We start from the raw sequence: 22,631 nt of genomic DNA, 5'->3' as shown, positions 1-22,631 counted from the left end.
TTTATGTTTTCATGTCTAGATTACCTACAAGATAATGTGTATTCTTTGTTGAAGGTAGGACCTTTCTGGGGGCACCTGAGTGGCTCAGTCAGTTGGGCGTCTCACTCTTGGTTTTGGCTCAGATTGTTGTGGTCTAAGGGTTGTCAGATTGAGCCTCATGTTGGTCTCTGTGCCCATGGTGGAATCTGCTTAGGATTTTCTCCCTCTCTGTTTACCCCCTCTCCTTGTTTGTGTGTGTGTTTTCGTGCGCATGTGCACACACGCTAGTGTTCTCTGTCAAATAAAATGGATAAGTAAAATCTTGGGGGGGGGGGGAAACGGTTGGATCTTTCCATTTCAAAGCCTGTTTTGACCTTTCCAAGAAAACTCAAGACTAACTCAATGACTTTAGAGTTTATTAAATTTAGAAGTCAGTCACTGAGGGGTGCCTGGCTGGCTACCAGTTGGTAGAGTATGTGAGCTCTTGATCTCAGGGTTATGAATTTGAGCCCCATGTTAGGTATAGATTACTTTCAAAAATCTTAAAAAAAAAATCACTGAAACGTGGCTCAACTTTTTCGGTGGTACCTGGCAGTGCCGCGGAATAACACATGGTTAGTTTTATCCAAAATGTAACTGCAGCCTCTGTAGGGGATGCCAGATAAATGACTGAGCAAAGACTTCTCCTTGCTCTTTCTGTCTAGCCCTGGAAATTTCCCCTAGCATTTATTCTTTCAGTTCTGTTGTGGTAAAAATGAAGTTGGAGGTACATTCACGGAATCCATTAGAGTCCCTTTGGAATAGAGCTGTCAGCAGCTTCACGTCTTGATCTTTTATGAGGCATGTTGTGTCCTTGACTAAGAAATGTGTTTCCCCATGTGTCTGATAAAGTAAACATCTGTGATGCTAAAGGCATAGTGCCAGGCACATCTGTGTCCATAGACAATGCTGGTAAATTAAGGGCTGCTCTGGATAATGATTGACCTGCCACAAAGTTCATTTGGTGTCATTCATTTTATTTGGGGGGATATTTTTTTCCTGGGTATTTGATTATTTATTTACCTGTCTCAAATTTTTCTCTCTACTGATTATTTTGTGAATGAACTAAGCTTTCTGTTCTCATAGAAGGTCATTTGGATATTGTTTCCTTCACTGAAACTTCCCTACGTTTATGATTTCCACAGACATAGCAAGACAAAACTTGCAAGTGTTTCTCCATTTAATGGCTAAGATAAGAAGTGTGGGGGTGAGAAGACTGAGGAAACTAAATGTTTTCAAATATCTTCATAACCTAGGTCGCAGTCACCATAGAAAAATATGAATTAGGTATTCAGGAAGAGGATTTTCCCATATATTATCCATGATTTTTTTTGACTTAATGAAATTTCCTAGTCTGAGGAGGGATTCAAAGTACATAGATTCCAAACACTTGGATTTACGTGACCCTTGGTTGTATTTATAAACACATAAGTACTTAAAAATTATTTCTCCTAGTCATCCTGTTGTCAGAGGAGAGAATCTTTTCAGTGAGAGATGAGAGATCCCAGCAGGTTTTTGAGATCATGAGATTCACTAGATCATGGGAAATTAACTCATGTCTATGTGTAAATAAAATGCCAGACATTGTGGTTTCCTCCAGTTTGATAAAACCAATAGTTGCCTTGAGCCTCTTGTTATCTATGAGTAAATGGCTAACCTAGGGCTAATAGGAGCTCAATTTTTTTCATGTATAATAGTTTGAGATACTAAAATAAGAATCACTTTTATTTCTGAAATATTTATATTGTTTCCTATATAAACTTTAAAGTTTTTATTAATGTATACATTGACATTTATAGTTTCCTAAAGAAAACAATAAAAGGCAATTCTCAATCTAACAAAATACAGTATGCAATACCATGTATATTATAAAAAATACAAATAAGCAAATATTAAAATCATCAAATGTTTGAATAATTTTTTTCAGCATAATTTTTACTGGTTGCATAATACATTTTATTGATGTTGAATCTTAATTTATATCAAGTAATATTGTGTTGATAACCTTCAGATTGCTATTGTATTAGTAAATTGTTTGACATGCAAGTTTGGAGTTTTTTTCTTTAGAACAATACTGTAAATGGTAGGTTGTTTTCTAAGTGAACTCCCTAAATTTTAATTGATAACCTGTTAGGCAGCTAAGCTTCCCTGATGGACAAATAGTACTCCAGTGTTTAAACCATAGGATCTGCTTATTGCATTACTTCCTTGGAAGTCTCTGTAATCCAGTCAGCACCTGGCATGGTGTCAGACATATTGGGTACCCAGCAAAATCTGAATGGGAGTTGGGATTCCCTCTCGGCTCAGGTTGTTCTGGCTAGAGTGTCCAAGGACAGATGGTGTTTACTTTTTTTGGACTGAGTGGGAAGAGAGTTGTGGATGGCAGGGAGGGCACATTGCATAGCAGGATTCCCTCATCATCTATATCTTTGGCAGTTCTCCATAATTCGGCTTTAGCTTTGATAAAATGAAGTTCTGGAAAGAGGCTTTATCCCTGGCAAAGTTGAGGGAGAATGGGAGAAGGCAAAGGATAGATTGAACAACAAACTTGACCTAATGGACATTTGTGTAAAAAACAAACAACGACAAAAAACTCTATCCAGGAGCAACAGAACACATATTTGTTTTTAAGTACACAGCATTTACCATGTTCTGGGCCATAAAACAAGTAAATGAAGGGCCTTTTTTGTTTTGTTTAGAACTTAAGCATATACCTACCCATATCATTCAGTCCTTTCACTGCTAGGTATTTAAGAAGAAAACCTACATCCCTACAAAGACTTTGACAGATTGATGAAAGGAATGCTCCTAGCTATTTTACTTGGAAAAGCCAAAAACTAGGAATAACCCAAATGTCCTATTAAGTTAATGGATAAATGAACTGTGGTGTATCCATATAATAGAATACAAAGTATAATAAAAAAGGAATAGATAATTAATACAATGTTGAATGAATCTCAAAATAGTTACTAAAAAAAGGGCTAAAAGCCAGACAGAAAAGATACATACTTTATGGCTCCATTTGTATAAACCTTTAGAACATATATACCAATTATAGTGGCAGAAGTCAGATCAGTGATTGCCCTGGGAATGTGGATGGTAGAACTACGGTGGCAGGAAACTTTGGGAGATGGTAGACAGGTTGATTTGATTATTGTGATGGTTGTGATGGTTTCACAGACTAAATATCTCAAAAGTTACATGTAAACAAAGTGCAGTTTCTTAACACATTTGACTTGACCCACATGGGACCTAGGAAGCATTGATCCCCTGCATAGTCAAAAATCCACATATAACTTTGGACTCCCTTAATACTTATAATAGCCTACTGTTGACTGGAAGCCTTACTGTTAACATAAATGCTTGATTAGCACATATTTTGTATCATACAATATTCTTAAAATAAAATAAGCTAAAGAAAAGTTATTAAAATCATAAGGAAGAGAAATACAGTACTGTATTGGGAAAAGCTACCTGTAAGTGGACCCATGTAATTCTAAACTGTATTTAGGGATTGATTGTTTATCAATTATAGCACAATAAAGTTATCTAAAATTATGAACAACAGTAAGGCTTTCATGATTCTGAGGCTGTTTATATCATAGTATTGGTTATACACCTGTATGTAAATGGCATGACCTTTTACTCTATGCTGCATCAATAAAAGCGCCTTGCTTATTTGTGTTTCTTTACGACTAGAATCAACTTGAAAGCATTAGGGTTCTAGAAAATCTCCCTTTTCACACTGAGTAAAATTCTTCTAGATTTATAGATGGTTAACAATTGAGCATTCAATTTTTCTTTAAGTAGCAGTATAATTTCTAATGAGGAACTCAATCGTGTATTAGCCTGGAGTAGAGAAGAGGAATAGAAAATGAGGGGGTAAAGTCAAGCTCAGAGAAACAGTAGAATGGTGGTTACCAGGGGATCAGGATAGAGGAAATGAGATGTTGGTCAAAGATTACAAATTTCCAGTTAGAAGTTGAAAAACCTAGGGGGAATCTAATGCACAACATTGTGTTTATAGGTAACAATACTGTATTATATACACTCAAAAGTCACTGAGACGGCAGTCCTGGTGGCTCAGCGGTTTAGCAATGCCTTCAGCCCAGGGTGTGATCCTGGAGACCCGGGATCGAGTCCCACGTCAGGCTTTCCGCATGGAGCCTGCTTCTCCCTCTGCCTCTCTGTCTCTCATGAATAAATAAATTTTAAAAATCTTTAAAAAAAAAAAAAAAGTCACTGAAGGTGGATCTTAAATGTTCTCACCACAAAAAATAAATGGTTAGTTATGTGACATAGTGAAGGCAGTAGCTAACACTATGGTGGTAATCATTTTGCAGTGTATAAGTAATGAATCAATATGTTGTACATCTTAGTGTTATGTGTCCATTATATTTAAAAGTTTGGGGAGGGGAGGGTGGAAATTTTGACTAAATGCACACGAAACATGCTAAAATAAGTAGAAAGAAAACATGGTGATAACTCAGTGATTTCTCCTTGCCTATTGAATGAAGACGAGATTCCTGAGCCAGTGACTTGTGATGTCGTTGGATCCTCAACTGCTTGTTCTGTCTTGGTTCCCCCTTCTCCCAGAATACACCATACTATCTCCCCCTCTTCACTGCTTTGGTTAATGCTTTTCTGTGCCTCTGAGTCTTTTCCATTTCCCTTCAACCTTTATATATTTGTAGTGAAATTCATCCTAGTATTTAAGTTCCCAATCGAATGCTAACATGTTTTCTTTGATCCTCCCAAATGGAAGTGTGTCATCTGTGTTCTGTATTTTAGTAGACCCTAATCGCATAATTGGTGTCTTAGGTCTTATGGGTATGGGTCAGTGAGGTTTTCTCTGCTATTCTGGAACTGAGCAGATGAACAGTTATGCATTTTGGCTACTGTTTTGGTGTGTTTCGGTTTATTGAACTTTTACATGTATTAAAATTAATTAACAGTGCCTGGCTGGCTTAGTAGAGCCTGTGACTCTTGATCTCAGGGTTGTAAGTCTGAGCCCCACGTTGGGTGTAGAGATTCCTTAAAAATGTTTTCTAAAAATATGCCGACGAGGGAGGCAAAGACAAAATAAGCAGGAAAAACAAATTGTTCTGATTTTATTTTTGAACCATGTTCTGTGTTCATTTGATTTAGAACAGAAAAGTGGTAGATTTACTGTTCTCATAACTTTTTTTTCTTAAGTTGATATTTTAACTGTAGACCTTCTCTTCCCTTCATTGTGTCAGAACCAGGTAATGGGGAAGGGAGAATCAATTAAATTTAAATCAGCTAGAGGTAATTCACTCTGAGTAATCCTATGGAAATATCCAGGAGTTGGTCTAATAACATCTTAACATGAGTGTACATTGGGTTACGGAAAAAAACATGAATTAGATACGGTTTGTGAAATATGTGAAGATGTGTATTTTTGAGATTACAAGTGAGAGCTGATCTCCAGATGGTACAGTCTCTTGATCACTTTTCATATTTATTTTCCAGGTCCGGACCCTATTTGTCAGTGGTCTCCCTCTGGATATCAAACCTCGGGAACTCTACCTGCTTTTCAGACCATTTAAGGTACCTTTTTCCTTTCAGAAATTATAAAAGGAGATCAAAAAATGTATGTATAAATAAGCTTCATAGGGGCCTCTTGCAGGAAGTAATGGTATGTTTGAGAAAGCATCTTATAAAATGACCTTTAAAAAAAAAAAAAAATTAGGGGCAGCCCCGGTGGCTCAGCGGTTTAGCGCCGCCTGCAGCCCAGGGTGTGATCCTGGAGACCATGGATCAAGTCCCACGTCAGGCTCCCTGCACGAAGCCTGCTTCTCCCTCTGCCTGTCTCTGCCTCTCTCTCTCTCCTCCCTGTGCATTCTCATGAATAAATAAATAAAATCTTTAAAAAAAAAAATTAGTTAGTAAAGGAGATTTAACAGTTTAATTCCAGTGTGCAGTCTCAGAAAAAACTGAAATTGCCTTTTGTCCTCCCCAGTGCTAAGCTAGAAAAGTCTCTTTCCTTACTAGTGGGGACATGCACCTGGCTTTGTTCCATGTAGAACAGCTTTGGGGTCCCCCCTGTTTATCATTTGCCAGTGGGAGTATTCTGAGGACAGCTCACCAAAAATACTTACCAATTACCATTATTTAGATTTCTAGTGAAATAACAAGGCCTGTTCCTACAGGGTTTCTTATTGAAGTATTATTAATATTCTTCTTTGCATATATAATAAGCATATATATTCTTCTTTGCATATGTATAATTACACTTTCATGAACTAGACTAAGAACCCAACCACCATTACTTTCTCTGTGGGAAGAATGTCCTAAATTTCAAACAAAGTAAAACAAAATTTTAAGGAGTTATGCTGGTACATAATACAATACTTAATTCAGCTGCCTGTCAAGAACTGTTGAGGTAAAAATCACTTTAGAGATGGTTGATGTTGCTAGAATGGGAAACTTCATGGGAAATTGGACTAAAGCTGAAATTACCATGCTGCCAAGGATGGTTGAAGGCCAGCCTGTGGAGAATACAAGAAAGCTGGGATTTGGTAGATTGTGGGCAGGAGGTCTAGGCCCTCTGGAGAGTACCCGGAAGTCATGATAAATTAAGGGCTAGTGTCTGAGCTGGTCCCTGGAACAGGATAACAGCAATGCCTGGCCAAGGGCACCCTTAGGATTAGGTGGCAGACCATCTTGATGACTAAAGATTCATCCTGTTGAAGCAGTACCCCAGCCACAGAGGCAAGACCAGTTGAGGGACAGGAACTAGCTTTTCAGGCAGAGGGAGAGAAAGCGGTGACAGCTGAAAACAGCTGGGTAGGAGGAAGAAAGAAGGTTGAAGGGGCAGCCAGTTAAAAGCCAACAGAGACAGGAGTCTAGCTTATGTGCCAGGAAGGCACCATGTAATAATAGACCTACCTCTGTTCTAACAGCCATACCCTTACAGTAACAATGATGACAGTACAGAGGGAAACAGAAGGGTTAGACATGAGGTCAGCTGAGAGGAAGTGGGAAAGAAAGAAGATGTTGTGGGGGCGTGTCAGCCTCATAGAATTTCCTGAGTATCTGCTGCAGGGTTGCCATTTGTACTGTCTGTCCCTTTCATAGGATGAGGAATTTATAAGCAAATTGATCTTACTGATGGACAAAATACTGTGATGTTTCTGTATGTATATAGAGAGATTTAGCCAGCAAGCCCCTCATGAATTATCCCATTTAATTCTCAGAACCCTTTGAAGTCAGTTGGCCTCCATTTTTCAAATGAGAAAAAAAGAAACTTGGAGCAACTGAATAAATTTTGCTCAAGTTCAAGCATAATAAATGGCAAGGCTAGGGTTCAAACCCAAGCAATCTGACTTTGTCATCTGTGTTCTGAACTAGACTGTGATACTACTTTTCTGTTTGTGACTCGAGAACACAGTATATTACTACCATTGGTGGTGTACTTGAGTGAAATATCCATTTGTCCTTTGCCTCTGAGGCCATCAGGATGTTTAAACCTCCAGGTTTTTCAGAGGGAAAGAGCGCACACCTTGAAAAAGAAAGAGACAGGGCTGTGAATCATGACCTTTCTGGCCAGAAGAGCTCAAGGCCTTTGAGGTAAAATGTTTACAGTAGCTAATTGGTAACATAGTTCTCTGCTGGGAAAATATGAGGATGAATCAATCCCAGCATCCTGCCTAGAAATCTCAACACTAGAGTCAGGACCCTGGTACATTCCTAACCACCCTCTTTAATTAAAGTCCCCGGAGGCTGACCCTAGTCTGCAAATCTGTCTTAGCACTGATATGTGCAGTGGTCAATCATGTCAAGTAGTGTTTTTAGTGTTTTTTCCCCTTGTGTCATCCATCAATGCAAGCCACCAGCCATTGATTATTTTCAGAAATAAACACATTTTATTATCCTGAGGAACCAGGAGGGGTCAAAGGAGGGAGTGAAAAGGGAGGGTTTCTATCCTCCTTAAGGATGAGCTGGAGTAAGAACCCAACAAGGAATTCTTTTATGTTTCCATTAGAGTAAACATGAAAACTGCTTTAATAAGTAAGCAAAATAACTCAATAGAATCTAGCATCAATACCTGGATAACTTTGCCTGGCGATTTTGAGGTTTTTGAGTAATAAGTTCTACGTAGTACATTCTTAATGATTTAATGTTATTTTATAGCAAGTACATGACTAAGTCATTACACACTTATCTATCTTATTAATAAGTTTACTCCATTCTCCTAGTTCTGTAAAAATGAAAAAGATCTGTTAAGAAGAACCCATTTTCCTACCATTTACAAATAAGGAAAATAAAGCTAGATATATATATATATATAAATTTCAAGGTATGATTTGTTTTAGGCCTTAAGTAAGGAAGCATAGGTGCATATGTGCATGCGTGTATAAAATTTGCTTTCTCGGTTATGGCATTTGTAAGAAGAGTTAGTAGTCCTAACAGACCCATTTTTACTTAAGATACTATTACAATTGCTTTTTTTTCCTAGTAATTGTTTTTTGTTCTAAATTTGGTTCTTAATTTTCAGGGCTACGAGGGTTCTCTTATAAAGCTCACATCTAAGCAGGTAAGAACCTCAAACTTGAATATAAATGATCACTTCCATAATAAATTTGAATTGACTTTCTTCAAGAATGTTACTGGGTCTCAGCATTCTCTTTTTAAATTCTCATTAGGATTTGATTTTTGTTGATTTAAAATTGTGAGGTTGGATAGGAATTATCACAGGAAAATGATTCATAATTCTATTGTGTCCAGCCAGGATGTCTGAGACTGTCCCTGAGGAAGGCAAACAGCAAACGTAGTGCATCCAATAGGATTATATTGGGATTGCTCTGTATATTCAACAGAAATTATCTAACCCCCTTCCTGATTCTTCCTTTTTTTTTTTTTTTTTTTTAAAGTAAGGTTAAACAGACAAACTTTCACAATCAATGTAAGTATCTGTTGCTGAAGAATCATGCTGTGTTTCAAACTTCTAATAACCATAGGCCAAGTGCCAAGTCTAGAGTGGAGCACAAAATGTGCAGAATGGAGAGTGGTAATCCATGACCCTGATAGTTTCTACAAGTTTCTTGAAGTTTTTTGGCTGTATGCTTCCTTCCCGCCCGCGCCACCCTACCCCCCCCCCCCCCCCCCAATGCTGAATATCTAGCATGCTCACATCTCAGTTACTTTTCATCTCTCAGTAAGGTGTTCTCTGATTCATCAGGAGTAAGCTAGGTTGCAAGCATCTTTCTGGATTAAAAGATGGAGTCCAAAGGGATTATCACCTCTCTCTGTTTAGAACAATTTGGTTTACATACCTAGTTAAACACAGGACTTTTTAAAGGTATCCTTTGGGAGTTGAGATGGAAATGTTCATTTTATAATTTTGATCATGCAGTGAGAGTACAGGGCTTTTATCATTGTGTCATTGTATTCCTTGCACTTACAGTGTACCAAAAGGTGATTCGGTTCTCTTTCCATTTTAAAAGATGAAGAAACTGAGGTACAGTGAATTTGATTTAGGAAAGTAGAGCCTCTCGACCCAAGTTTTCCTCTATTCTCTTGTTCACTGCTGCTCACCTTCCAACCCCTTCTAGATTTTTTTTTTTTTTTATGATTCTCTAAATCCCCAGCTGTGCCCTTGAAGAACCACCCTCACAATCCCTTTTGATTCATGTTAGAAATTTGGCTAAGCCACTGCGTCATGATTCTTTTAAACTGGCTTTCTTATTTCTACCCATTGCCTGTGGTCATTTCTTTATCTTAGCTCTTCAGTTTGACATCACCTTTGATCCAGAAAAATAGATCTCTCCTGATTGGTTTTTTTTCTTCATATTTTTTTCTTTCCTCAGCCCGTAGGTTTTGTCAGTTTTGACAGTCGTTCAGAAGCAGAAGCTGCAAAGAATGCTTTGAATGTAAGTAGTGATATAATCATTCATGTTTCCTTGTGAGGTGGTGGGAGGCAATAGAACCTTTTTGGACCGGAAATCATATGGAGGGAATATGACTGCTCATTCTCATAGGGATTCATCAATTTGCCATCTAAAGAGATTTTTCCTTGAATTACGGTCAGATGTGCAAACTACTGAATACTGCTTTGGTCTTCTCCAGCTTTTACTGTAATGTTCAAAATAACTAACAATGTCTTATTCTAATTCAGCCTATTCACCACCCATGGTAATGTGAAGCTTAGTTTGGCCATCATTATACTCTCAAAGGCTAAGTCTAACCCAAGACTAGATCAAAATTTGGCTTTCCTTCTCTCATGAGTCTTCCATTTAGGTATGTGGGTTTGTTTGGGTTATTTATTTAAGGTTATAGTTTTCATTCTCCTTGTTTTCCCCAAAGACATTCTGCATTGTGCCTATAATAAATAGTTCTCAACTCTCATTGAGTGTAGATCAATGTATTTGGTTTGTAGGCAACTTGTCTGCCATATGTTGCCAGCTTCATTTTAGAAGATATTTTCCCTTTTTAGTATATTGAAAATGAAAAGCAAAATAATTTAAGGAGAACCAAGACTGAGAGAAGGCGAAGGGAAGCAGAATTTGAGCTCCAGATATTGAGGGCTGACCTGAGGTGAAGGGTCTTAGTGAAAAGTTGGGCTCCATCTTGCTCCAGGCAGTCAGCCTAAGTGGCTATGAATAAGGATTGATGAAAGTGGCCAAAAGGGTTTAGGGTACTTCCCAAAAGGCAAGGGGCCACTTGACTGGTTGCAATCTGAGTGTCATGGTGTAGGCCTTTGTGTTGCTATGGAACCGATAGGTACCCCTCCTGGCTGCTCCTTTGAGCCGCTGCTAAGGCTGACCATGCTACGGAGGGCTATAGGAGAGACCTGGTATCCTGGAGACTTGGAGGCCCAAAGGAAAGGGCCTCTCCAGAGGGGTCTGTTTATTCAGCATAATGGTGTAATTGTGACACAATCTTGAAAGGTTTTTGGTTTAGAGGGGAGAAAAAAAAAGTACACACTCTCAGAAGAAATGATTTGCTTGTTACGGTTGGTTTTTCATGAATATCTTTGGAATCCTGGAGCTTGAAAGAGCTCAGGATTTTCCTAGATTTGGATAAATAGCCTTCTGGTTAGAAAAACTACTTTTCTTACTCTTTCTCTTCCATGGAACAGAATATAAATCATTTATTTGTGTACCAGTTGTATACTCTGAAGCACAGTTATAATTGAATATTTTGATATAAAAATTTTGATTTTTTTTTTTTTAATCATTACACAGATCTAGCCAGAATTTTCTCAGTGTAACCAAATTTTAAACTATCAATAAAACTAGGATTCAGGGGCACCTGGGTGGCTCATTTAGCTAAGCGTCTGCCTTCAGTTTAGGTCATGATCCCAGGCCCTATGTCCAGCTCCCTGTGCAGCAGGATGTCCGCTTCTGCCTGTACCCCCTCTCCTTGCTTGTGTGCTATCTCTCTCTCTCTCTTTTCTCTCTCTCTCTCTCTAATAAAATCTTAAAACAAAACAAAAAACTCCCTAGGATTCTATTCAGATAGTGGTTTTCTTTCATCCATACTAGATAGCAGGTTTCTAACTGCAGAACTATTCTGGGTTTTTCAGAGTTATGTTAGGTGAAGTTTTCACCATGTTCTTTTTTCATTGTTCTTCTAAAGGAAGTAGCAGCAATTGAAACTTGTTTACAGAATGGGCTCTCCCTGGCCTGCCTTGACTGTCTGAAAAACACTAGGCTTTTATAGCGACTTCTCTCAGCCGATGAAGTCAACTTTCCCTATGGGCTAGGGTTTGTGTTGGTTTTATAGAAGTTTGTTTTTAAACTGTTTATTTTTTTAAGTTTTATTTATTTATGATAGTCACAGAGAGAGAAAGAGAGGCAGAGACATAGGCAGAGGGAGAAGCAGGCTCCATGCACCGGGAGCCCGACGTGGGATTCGATCCCGGGTCTCCAGGATCGCGCCCTGGGCCAAAGGCAGGCGCCAAACCGCTGCGCCACCCAGGGATCCCTTTAAACTGTTTAAATGGTCAAGTCCTAAACTGTGTTTCCTTGCTTCAGTAAGCAAGATATAGCAAACAATTTCCATTTTTCTTGGTGCCCAAGGGATTTATATCAGTACCAATGATCAGATTTTGAGCCCACAGTACCATAACATTAGAGGTGTTTATGTCCATCTCTATGCCGGTTAGCCCCAGATCGTTGTTTTCGTGTCCTGACATCTGGTATCTGGTTTTAGGTTCAGCTCTTCTTTTTCACTAGCAGTGAGCTTTCCTTTAGCAGCATCCCCTTCCTTAATCATTATTGTTCTTTGTTGCTCATGTACTAATAACTTGGGAAGAACTCCAGGTGAAACCATTCAAATTCTGTTCTAGTCTGTGGACTTAAGGGTAACTCTTAATATTTATCCGTGAATTATTGAAACTGAGCTTCTGCTCAGAGGCTGACCCATGGTTGTAGGGCATTTGTTGGCTCATGGTTGATTTCTTGCTTGACATTTTTAACTTTAATATATAAGATATTACAGGTCTTTGTACCTTATTAGAAACCATGCTATTAAAATTCTGGGAACAGAGAGCTGGAAAGTTTGGATGGCTCAGGAAGCATGGGTTTAAAGCTACAACTAAGAAGTAAGCCTTTTGCATTTTTTTGCATGCCTATTTTGTACAATGTCTCGCTATTTGCTTGGTCCATGGAATGTTGCTGCATTTTTCCTGGTGGCAGTGACAGATACTTAATTCATATTGTCCAAGACAAATGGCCATGCATGATAAAGTTTGGTGTATGTAACAATGGAGCAGAGTTTCTTTTCTCTCTAGAGAAAATGGGCCTGTTCAGGATAATGTACTTAAACATGAAGCTGACACATTTTCTCTATGACCCAACATACTAAGTAAGCTCTTTTCAGGGTCATATTTTTTAATTGGTGAATTGAAAACATACGATGCTCATAGCCATTACAAAATTTGCTCCTCAATATCATTTTTCCAGGCTGCTTTTATATTTATTTATTTATCTATTTATTTATTTATTTATTTTTAAAAAGATTTTATTTATTCATGAGAGACACACACAAAGAGAGGCAGAGACACAGGCAGAGGGAGAAGCAGGCCCCATGCAGGGAGCCCGACGTGGGACCCGATCCCCGGTCTCTAGGATCCTGCCCTGGGCTGAAGGCAGTGCCAAACTGCTGAGCCACTCGGGCTGCCCTCCAGGGTTCTTTTAAAAGCTTTTCCTCACATTCCTTTGGGAAAAATTTCCATGTTGTAATGTTTTGTTTTATTCTGCTATTGAGAAACTAAAGCCTCAATCCAGTAAGTCCCTCTGTATAGAATAGTTGACATGTTATGTTATGAACCACTTCTCCATGCTGCTTTTTGTTATTTCTCTGTCTTGGGTTACTGGTTCAGTTATTAGTATTAATAATTAGTCTCTTCCTAAATTACTGCTTTTTGTTTGTTTGTTTTCCATTTTTGTATTATGCTTCAGTCTATTTGATAATTTTATGGAAAAACCTGCTCAGATTGAATTAAGTGGTAACATTGAACTTTTATCACGAGGTTACTTAAATCTTCTAAAGTAAATACAGTATATTTTGTTTTTTCAGCAAAACCTCCCAAATTAAAAATAGCCCCAACCAGACTTCCCTTCAGGTTATCTATGGTCCCATTAATCCACATGATTAGAAACCTCATTCATTCTTTAACCTGACAACAAAATATCTGGCCTATCCTTCACCCTTCATACACATTTGTAATTTCCATACTGGCAGTTTTCTATTTTCCATGCTAACAGAAGGGGGTGTTCATTATGCAAAGAATCCAATTTTTAGGATTTGTTTATAATTTTGGAATGTAAATCAAATATGATGAGTGATAATGAGAGTTAGCCTGGTTTAGTAAAAATTTGTGGAAATTTTCAAAAGAGACAAAGGAAATAGAGTAGATATAAGGGTAAAGACCCTGAGTAGAAGTAAGAATAAACCACCCTTGGCTTCCTACCAACAGTGAAGACCCTAATATTGCTACTGTTGCCTAGCTGAAATCTTGTAATAAATAAGAGTGATTTGTAGTTAACTCTTCAAATTAACAGGCTTGTCATGGTCCTTGTTTGTGTAAGTTTCCATTGTAGGCATTGTCTTACCTTGGCATTTGGGAATCACTCATCTAAAGTCCAGTTGACCCTTGAATGTTGCAGGGGGGCTAACTACTCCCTGAAGTGAGGGGGGTGGTGGATTCCAGTCAAAATACATAAAACTTTTAATTCCCCCTGAACTTAATAGCCTGCTGTTGACCAGAAGCTAGTCAATTAATGCATATTTAACTCCTTATATATGTTGTATATTGTATTTTTACAATAAAGTAAGCTAGAGAAAAAAATGTTAAAAATCTTGAGAAAGTACATTTACAGTACTGCATTTATTTAAAAAATCTTTATGGACAGCATTGTTCAGATCCATGTTCAAGCATCAGCTGTACTTTGAAAGGTTATGTATGATCTCTGGAGTGAGTATATGTGCCGTTTTGTTTGCGATCCTTCTTCCCCTAATTTTAAATAGTTGTTATTGGGCTAGGTTTTATCATACACTGTATTGTAAATTATCAGAATTAGAGAAGTCTGATGTTTGTTTTTTTAAGGATTTTATTTATTCATGAGACACCTACAGAGAGAGGCCAGAGACATAGGCAGAGGGAGAAGTAGGCTCCCCTGCAGGGAGCCTGATGAGGGACTTGATCCCAGGACCCCGGAATCATAACCTGAGCCAAAGGCAAACGTTCAACCACTAAGCTACCCAGGTGCTTGAAAAGTCTGATGTAATCAAACTATGTACATCACTACAAGTTGCCTTCACAACTAAACATTGCCTGCATAAGCACAGTGATTTGCTTTACTCTCAAATTCGATAGACTCTTTGATATAAATCTATCATTGCAACCCCTACTCCACTGGATTCTTTTTAAAACTTTGAGTTTCAACTCACATATCATATAACCCATTTAAAGTGTGCAATTTAATGATTTTAGTATTATTTTTTAAATTATATACTAAAAAAATCTGCCATTTTAATGATTAAGTGCATAATTCAGTGGCATGAACTACATTCACCATGTTGTGCAACCATCACCACTATGTCTTTCCAAAAGTTTTTCATCATCCCAAACAAACTTTGTAACTATTAATCAGAACTTCCCAATTTCTTCCTTTAGCCCCTGGTAACCTCTAGTCTATTTTCAGTCTCTATTAATTCACTTATTCTGAATATTGAAATGTTTGTCCTTTTGTGTCTGGCTTCTTTAGTGTAGTGCTTTCGAGATGCATCAGTGTTGTAGCATGTATCATTCCTTTTTTGGCTGATATTCCATTCCCCTCTTTTGTTTATCCATTCATCTGTTGATGGACACGGGTTATTTCTACCTTTTTGCTCTTGTGAATAATGCTTCGATGAACATTGGTGTACAAATTTCTGTTTGAGTTCCTGTCTTCAGTTACTTTAGTTATGTACCTAGGACAGGGAACTTGAGCTTTTTGGAACTTCCAGACCTTTCCATAGAGGCTGTACCATTTTACATTCCTACCAGGAAGATATTCAAGGTTCCAAATTTTCCACATCCTCACTAATACTTACTATTTTTAAAATTATGATCATCCTAGTAGGTATGAAGCCATCATTGAGATCTTGATAAATACTTTGATTGCAGTAGTAGATCTGGGTTCTTTTGGAATCCCACATGACTTAAATGTTTCTTTTAACAGGGATTAGGAACACTTTTCTGTGTGTGATGGCAATTCTAATTAATAGAACTGTTACCATTAAATAGTTTACCTGCTAATAAAATGAAGGTGGAGGGCACACCTGAGTGGCTCAGTCATTTAAGCCCATCTGTCTTCAGTTTAGGTCATGATCTCAGATTCTGGGGATTCTGGGATCAAGCCCTGTGTCTAGGCTCCCTGCTCCACGAGGAGCCTGCTTCTCCCTCTTCTCCCACTCTTGTTGTCTCTCACTATCTCTGTTGCTATCTCTCTCTCTCTCTCAAATAAATAAAATCTTTCTTTTTTTAAAAAAAGGAAAAAAGCCAACCATTGGGTAATTCATTTAATATGACTGTTTTGTATTCTTTTTATATATAATATGCAACATATGAAGGAAAGGTATTTTCTCAAGGTCTAAAAAGACTTTGGAATAGAGATTGAAAGGGAGTTTGGTTTTTAAGAGGAAAAAGTGGCAGTCATGTACACTTGCAATGCCAAGAAGCCTTAAGTAGAAAATGAAGAGAAATTGAAGATATGTAGTATTAAATTCTTTATGATTGAGAAAAATTATCAATTTCAGGTATCAGAATTTTGTCAATTATAAGAATTTTTAGAAAAATCTTTAAATAATTCATAAAGCATGCTGAAAAGGTGCTTGATAGTATAAACATGTTGTAAAAATAGGCAATCAGGGAAACTTTGGCTTTTCCAACTCCATAAATTCCTGGCATTGTAGTAAACAGTATGGTTATTTACATCACAATGATTCCAGCCTTATGCGTAACTTGAATTTTGTTGAATAGCCTGAGCTCTCTAACTATGGAAGCGCGGAACAGTATGGTGTAATTAGTTAGTTCTATACTAGGTTCCTCATCACAGGTAAGGGTACTGTTTATTTCCAAAAGTGTTCAAAGGGAATCCCCAAACAAAAACACTTGTAAGTGTTCTAAATGTGAACCTCTACCATGAGGTATATTTTCTTAGTCAAAAGGTGTGGCCATAAGGTACTGGTACAAACTTACTGAGTAGAGAACAATACCAGGGCAGTCAAGATAGGCATTGACAACACAAAGACATTTTGGCTTTGGTTTGACAGAAGTCTGCACAGCAGTCTCTGTTTCCTGTATCACAGGTTTTCCTGACAGGTTGTGCAAGTTGGGACTTTTGATCTTAATATTTGTACAGCTTGTGAGTTAGGTGAATTATTTCCACTAAACAAAAGTTTTCACAAACACAAGGATCCAGATGGCCTATTTCAGCTCCCCCCTCACCAAGCACTATGTCAATATGTTTCTTATCAGTTTTAAATTTTTCTCCCTAAATTTCTCTTAGCCTATTGCTCAATGCGGTTGAAGAGGCCCAATTAGTGTGATCCCAGCTGGGACTTTTGGATGGGAAATATGCAAGGCTGCCAGATGAGATCATGAGTCCGATCTAATGTTTATCTGTTAAATCTGTTTATAACTGCTTACTCTTGATTTGCAAAGTTCTAAAGCAGCCATTTGACGTCACTGAGCTGGGGTCTATGCTTGTGCCAGTCAGTATAGAGCTGCCATGATGCAGTTACTGGACTCTTTTTTTTTTTTTTCTCCCTCAACGACTACATGATTGGGGCTTGACAAACAGCTCAATCAAGCTAGCCCCCCTCAATGAAATTTGAAGTAGACTTCCATGAGTTACACTACCAAAACTGACTCACAACCCAAATACAATGTAAAAAAATAAAAGTAGTAAATGCCCAGTGTATGATTGTTTAATAAGTTCTAGGATCTGTTAGATTATTTTTCTGTGCTTTTCTCTATGATGGTCCTGCATTTTTGAATGGTTCTACAACCTTCCTAGGATGGTGCAGCACATAATTTAAAAGTAATTATGAAAAACAACTCATGAAGATGAATGCAAGGAATGTTAAATTTCTAATGAGAGTCTTGGCCTGAAGAAAAGTAGTTTATTTAAATCTAAGCACTCACATGAGAAACTGAAAACATAATGCTACTAAAAGAAATCCTAAAGAGGTTTAAAGAAAGAAAAGTAGCCAGTAATGTTAGTTAGCATCATCCTTTCCCCAAGAAAACAAGCAGGAAGAGCCGTGGATTCTCCCAAATAAACTGGTTTGTATTCCATGATAAGTATATGTAGGGGGGGAAAAAAGTATATGTGGAACTCTCAAGTTCAGATATTACATGGCTATGTGAAAAAGCCCTCAGACTTTGCATTGTGGCCTTTTTTTGAGGCTCTAACATATTTAAACTTAAACTTCCTTTTAAAAATGTTATCTTGTATTGACCTTGACCTTTCTCCATGGTTCTTCAGGTATTTCAGAAATGCTGAGAATCTATTTGCCTCTATTGTAAATGTAAGTAGAAAATGTAGTTAGTGTTTGTGGAACATGAAGTGCAAAGAGTAAGTTATTTGCTAGAACTCTTTTTGCTAAGAAGCCAGGCCAGTTTTAGAATGAAAGCTCTCTAGGCCATTCACATTGCTGATTGTTTTGCAGGGCAGCACATTATGGCCCCTTAAATCACTATTGTAAAATCACTTTTATTTTTTAGTGAATGATCATACCATCCTAATGACTAGGGGTCACACACCTCCCTTCCACACTGGCTTTGTGTTTCTGGTAATCTGCACAGATTTTAACTTTCAGTCCACAAAGCTTTTATCTTATTTTTTAACTGGAATGCTTTAGAACATTTTGAAGAATTGGGGAATAGGGATGGGACTTGACCTTCCTCTCTTAAAATGGAGTAGGGTGTTTTGACATTTGTCAATGATTGTATTCTTATTTTCTTACAAGAATATACAGTATGAGGTATTTTCATTCTTTAGTGTAAACTTTTCATGCGATTTTTAATGGATACTTTATAATTATTACATAGAAATATAAAAAACTTAAATTACAGAACCACAATAGTCCAGGATTTTTATATACATAAAAATAAGTAGGGGAGAAGAAACAGTAAATGCTTCTGAAATATGAACATATATATATCTGCATGGTAAATACGGGATTGGGAATAAATTTTTTGTGTTTTTTTTTTTTCTTTTTTTTTTCTTTGATAGAGGGAAAGAGCTTATGCTTGCGTATGAGCAGTGGGGTCAGAGGTGTGGGGATAGAATCCTAAGCAGCCTCCATGCCCAGGGTGGAGCCCAATGAGGGCAGCTCGATCTCACAACCCTGAGATCATGACCTGAGCTGAAACGAAGAGCCACTCAGGTGCCCCAGAAATACAACAGTTATAATAAACATGATTATACTTAATAATCAACAGTCTTAAAAATAATACTGTCTACAGGCTGATATTTATAGAGAAACTATGAAATACATTTTTAGGACTAATATTTCTAAAAATGAAGTTTCAGTAGAGAATTAATGAAAAATTAAGTGGGACCTTGAGTTTACCTGGACATTGAATAAAAGGTTCTAAGTTTTTGTCTTCTAGCCGTTGTGGGGCAAGGTAATTTTATTTTATTTTTTAAAAGATTTTATTTATTCATGAGCGACACAGGCAGAGACATAGGCAGAGGGAGAAGCAGGCTTCCCTGTGGGGAGTAGGATATAGCACTCAATCCCAGGACCCTAGGATCACAACCCAAGGCGAAGGCAGATGCTCAGCCACTGAGCCACCCAGGTGGGGAAGTTAATTTTAAAGACTAAAGTTTTCAAATTAAAAGATCTAAATAATTCCCCTAGAGAATGCAGTTGGGTAGAAAATTCCTACTATAAACTGGTAACCAGTGGTTCTCTTTTATTTTGAATCACTTTAGTCCATTTTGTCCTTTGTTTGCCTTATATAAGACATCACTCAAAAGTAAATGGATGAATAAATACACAGAACTTAAAAAGTAAATTTGGAAACGTATTATGGGAAATGAAAATAAATTTAAATGGAATGGAATTCACATCATGTTCTCAAGCAGAAGGTTAGTTTATAATGGAGCAAAACCAGGCAAAGTATAAAAGTGTTTCTATACTTTCAAACATAGGAATAAAAGTTAGAATTCACACAATACTACAATTTTTCATAGAATTTTAGTATTTATATAGAAGACCAGTGTAATGCGCAAAGGAACATTAAGGCAGAAAAAACTCTTCAAGGTTACAGGTTATGGATACACCTCAATGGGGAAAAAAAAGGGCAATTAACAAGGTGTTATGAAAGAAAATCAGGCTGTTTACAAATCTTAGAATGCTAAATAAATGAATGACAAAACTAATGAAGGTTTTTAGGTTTAAAAAGGGCCTAGGTAACTATATGGTAGGAAGATGCTGATTTTTTCCAACACTTTACCACCTCATCTTCGCTTATCTGTATGGGTGTTCACCAAATTCTAAAACCGTCCTTAAAACAATCTTAAAAATGAAATTCATTAATATTAAATACATACTGTATGTTTGATATATTAGGGTAGTTCTGTCTGTGCAGAACATTGGACGTTACTGTGTTGGTACCTGTGTAAAGGTACTAAATCTCTACATTGAGGGTGAGAGAGAACAGAGAAAGTTTCTTGGTAACCAGTTATCCTGTCTGGGAGGCTTTCTAGTCAGACGCACCGTAATAAAGGTGTCAATCAAGCTGACCTGGTTCAAAATCCAGATTTTGCTGCTTATTGTTTGAAGACCCCTTCTCTGGACCATTGTTTTCTTCCCATTAATATTTTGTTGATAATACGTATTTCAAAGGGCATAAGGACCAAAGTAAATGAGATAGATAGGTTTTTAAGTACTCAATTTTTAATGTAAAAATTGTGGTAATTGGGGTGATCTTCACAAAGGACTGGTTTTTATTCCTTAAGACCACTTTGCTGCAGTCTGGTTTTAAAATGTGGAATTCCAAATTCCACTGGATTCAGAGTACTCATGAACTTTATATTACAGTGTAATTAATGGTAAATTGATTCATCAGTCCTTTATTGGAGCTTTTTTGGGAAACAAAGTTGCAGCGTTGTCCTTAATATTTTTCAGCCTTCCAAGATATAGTAAGTCCAACAAACACCCCCTCTTCTTCCTTTTATTCTATCAAACTAATCATGCATATTCCTTTGTCCATTTCATGTTCCATTTGAATCTGTTTAAAGCCAAAGACCCCACGTCCATTCCATATAAAAAGTCTTTTATTTAGCACCCAGTGAGATTCCTGAGTTGATTGTCAGACAACCCTTTTTGTAGGGAGAAGTTTAGCTTCAGCCCTGGCAGGTCACCAGTAAGTGGCCTTGAGGTGATGCATCAGAATGGAGGCAGCACTATGATTTAAGTTGCTCAGCAGTGAGATCCGTTTTGACTCCTTTCTTCTTTGGTGCTCTGTGCAGCACAGGAAGTACTTTGCAATGAGATTCTGAAACTTAGACTTCACTGTTTACATTCTTTACAACTAATTTCTGCCTAAGCCCCAAACTCTTGGTTGGAAGGAGTTCGCATAGGTTTTTAAAAACAGGTTTAAGGAGCAAATGATACCTCTTTCCTTATTTCTGTATTTTTACCATATTCATCAGAGAACAGTTTCTCCCAACCCACGGATTGATTGATCTGTAGTGGTATTAATAAGTGACTTTGAAAGCCAAATAATTTATTGGTGTAGAAGGCACTCATTTTTATCCTCAGTAAAGTTGAGGGTATAAAATTTTTGACTTCAAAAATATTTTTAATACTTCTTAAAAAAGATTTTATTTATTTATTCATGATAGACATAGAGAGGCAGAGGGAGAGGCAGGCTCCATGCCGGGAGCCTGACACTGGACTCGATCCCGGGACTCCAGGATCACGCCTTGGGCCAAAGGCAGGCGCTGAACCGCTGAGCCACCCAGGGATCCCCTTAATACTTATTTTTAAACATAATACAGTCTGCCTTCCTAAAGAATTGCCATTATCCTGTTGTAAAGCCTAAAAATCAGTAACGAGTTTATACATGTGTTCTGCTTCCTCTTGGTATTTGGCTTTAAGATGACCTAAACTTGGTTATGCATAAGTTATGCATACACCGTGTAGGAGACTCCCCTGATTCTTGTTTAGAGGAGGGGTGGTCATTGCTGAAAAACTGGGAAACAGACACAGGGCTGGGCTGTAAAAATGTGCATGGAGGCCTGTTTGTGGGCTGTTGTGTCTGATCTTTAAATGGAAGTCTTTCCAAAATGGTTTTGGAAAGTTGAGGCACCTTTTTTCAATTGTAGAATTTGTTTACATCAGCACTTGTTTTTATCTCCTTTGTCTTTTTTTCTTCTACATCAGCCACTAATAAAGGCTCAAAGGAAATTTGCAGGAATATCCTTAAAGGAGATACAGAAAATTGAGGGTACCTCAGATGATCCAACAAGCACCTTAGGTGAACCTGAGAGTGTTAAATGCATTTTCTTTGTTGTCTGCCTGCCTTACAAGTGGGACTTACTCTTCATATGCTTTTCTACATAGACCCAGAATATTTAGTTTTTATAATTCTAAGACTCCTTATATGGCACAGCGTTAATTGTCTAACATATCTCAGGATTCATAGTATATTTTCATGCAGACCCACACACCTCTATTTTGCCTGGTGTGTGCCTAATATGTGTTAGATACAGAGGCAGCAGATTGGTCTCCTTTTTGATAATTAGAAAATGAGTTTGTAATGAGTATAATTAGTTTTTTCCTTAAAAAGCTGAAACTATCCTTGAAATTAGTCTCAGCACCAGTAGTCCTTTTATCTTGAAGGACCCATACAGTCATCTATTAATAATACATTGGAAATCAGATTTTTAGAAACTACTCCCTTCCCTGTTTTATCCTGGGTGTTCTATCCTTGGCAAAAGCTGTAGAAGCACATGTGTGGCCTTTATAAAAGTGATGCTCCTAATTCTCATTAGGGATTTAATCTTTTTGTGTTAAAACTGATAAATTCAAACATAAACACCCTTGCTGTCTCATCAGATATACTACGTAACCAAAGA

General features: G+C 37.5%; 1 protein-coding gene across 32 annotated transcripts in view; it reads left to right on the top strand.

Moving 5' to 3' along the window:
- RBPMS (RNA binding protein, mRNA processing factor) overlaps positions 1-22,631 on the top strand; it is a 172,820-nt gene that overhangs the window by 69,788 nt on the left and 80,401 nt on the right. For 25 of the 32 annotated variants that reach the window (XM_025418169.3, XM_049094687.1, XM_035699773.2 and 22 more), the window contains 3 exons: positions 5,512-5,589; positions 8,540-8,578; positions 9,852-9,914. The exons of 1 other annotated variant lie outside the window; for it this stretch is intronic. In XM_025418169.3, the coding sequence (XP_025273954.1) occupies positions 5,512-5,589; positions 8,540-8,578; positions 9,852-9,914 (180 nt within the window). Of the gene's footprint in view, positions 1-5,511; positions 5,590-8,539; positions 8,579-8,915; positions 8,948-9,448; positions 9,503-9,851; positions 9,915-18,023; positions 18,067-22,631 lie in introns of those variants that run through there. 6 more of the 32 variants (XM_049094670.1, XM_049094675.1, XM_049094678.1 and 3 more) reach the window with 2 other exon arrangements.

The sequence above is a fragment of the Canis lupus genome, chromosome 16 (assembly GCF_003254725.2).
Source record: "Canis lupus dingo isolate Sandy chromosome 16, ASM325472v2, whole genome shotgun sequence".
Lineage (NCBI taxonomy): Eukaryota > Metazoa > Chordata > Mammalia > Carnivora > Canidae > Canis > Canis lupus.
The sequence above is the reverse complement of the archived record's forward strand: the minus strand, read 5'-3'. Positions and strand labels throughout refer to the sequence as shown.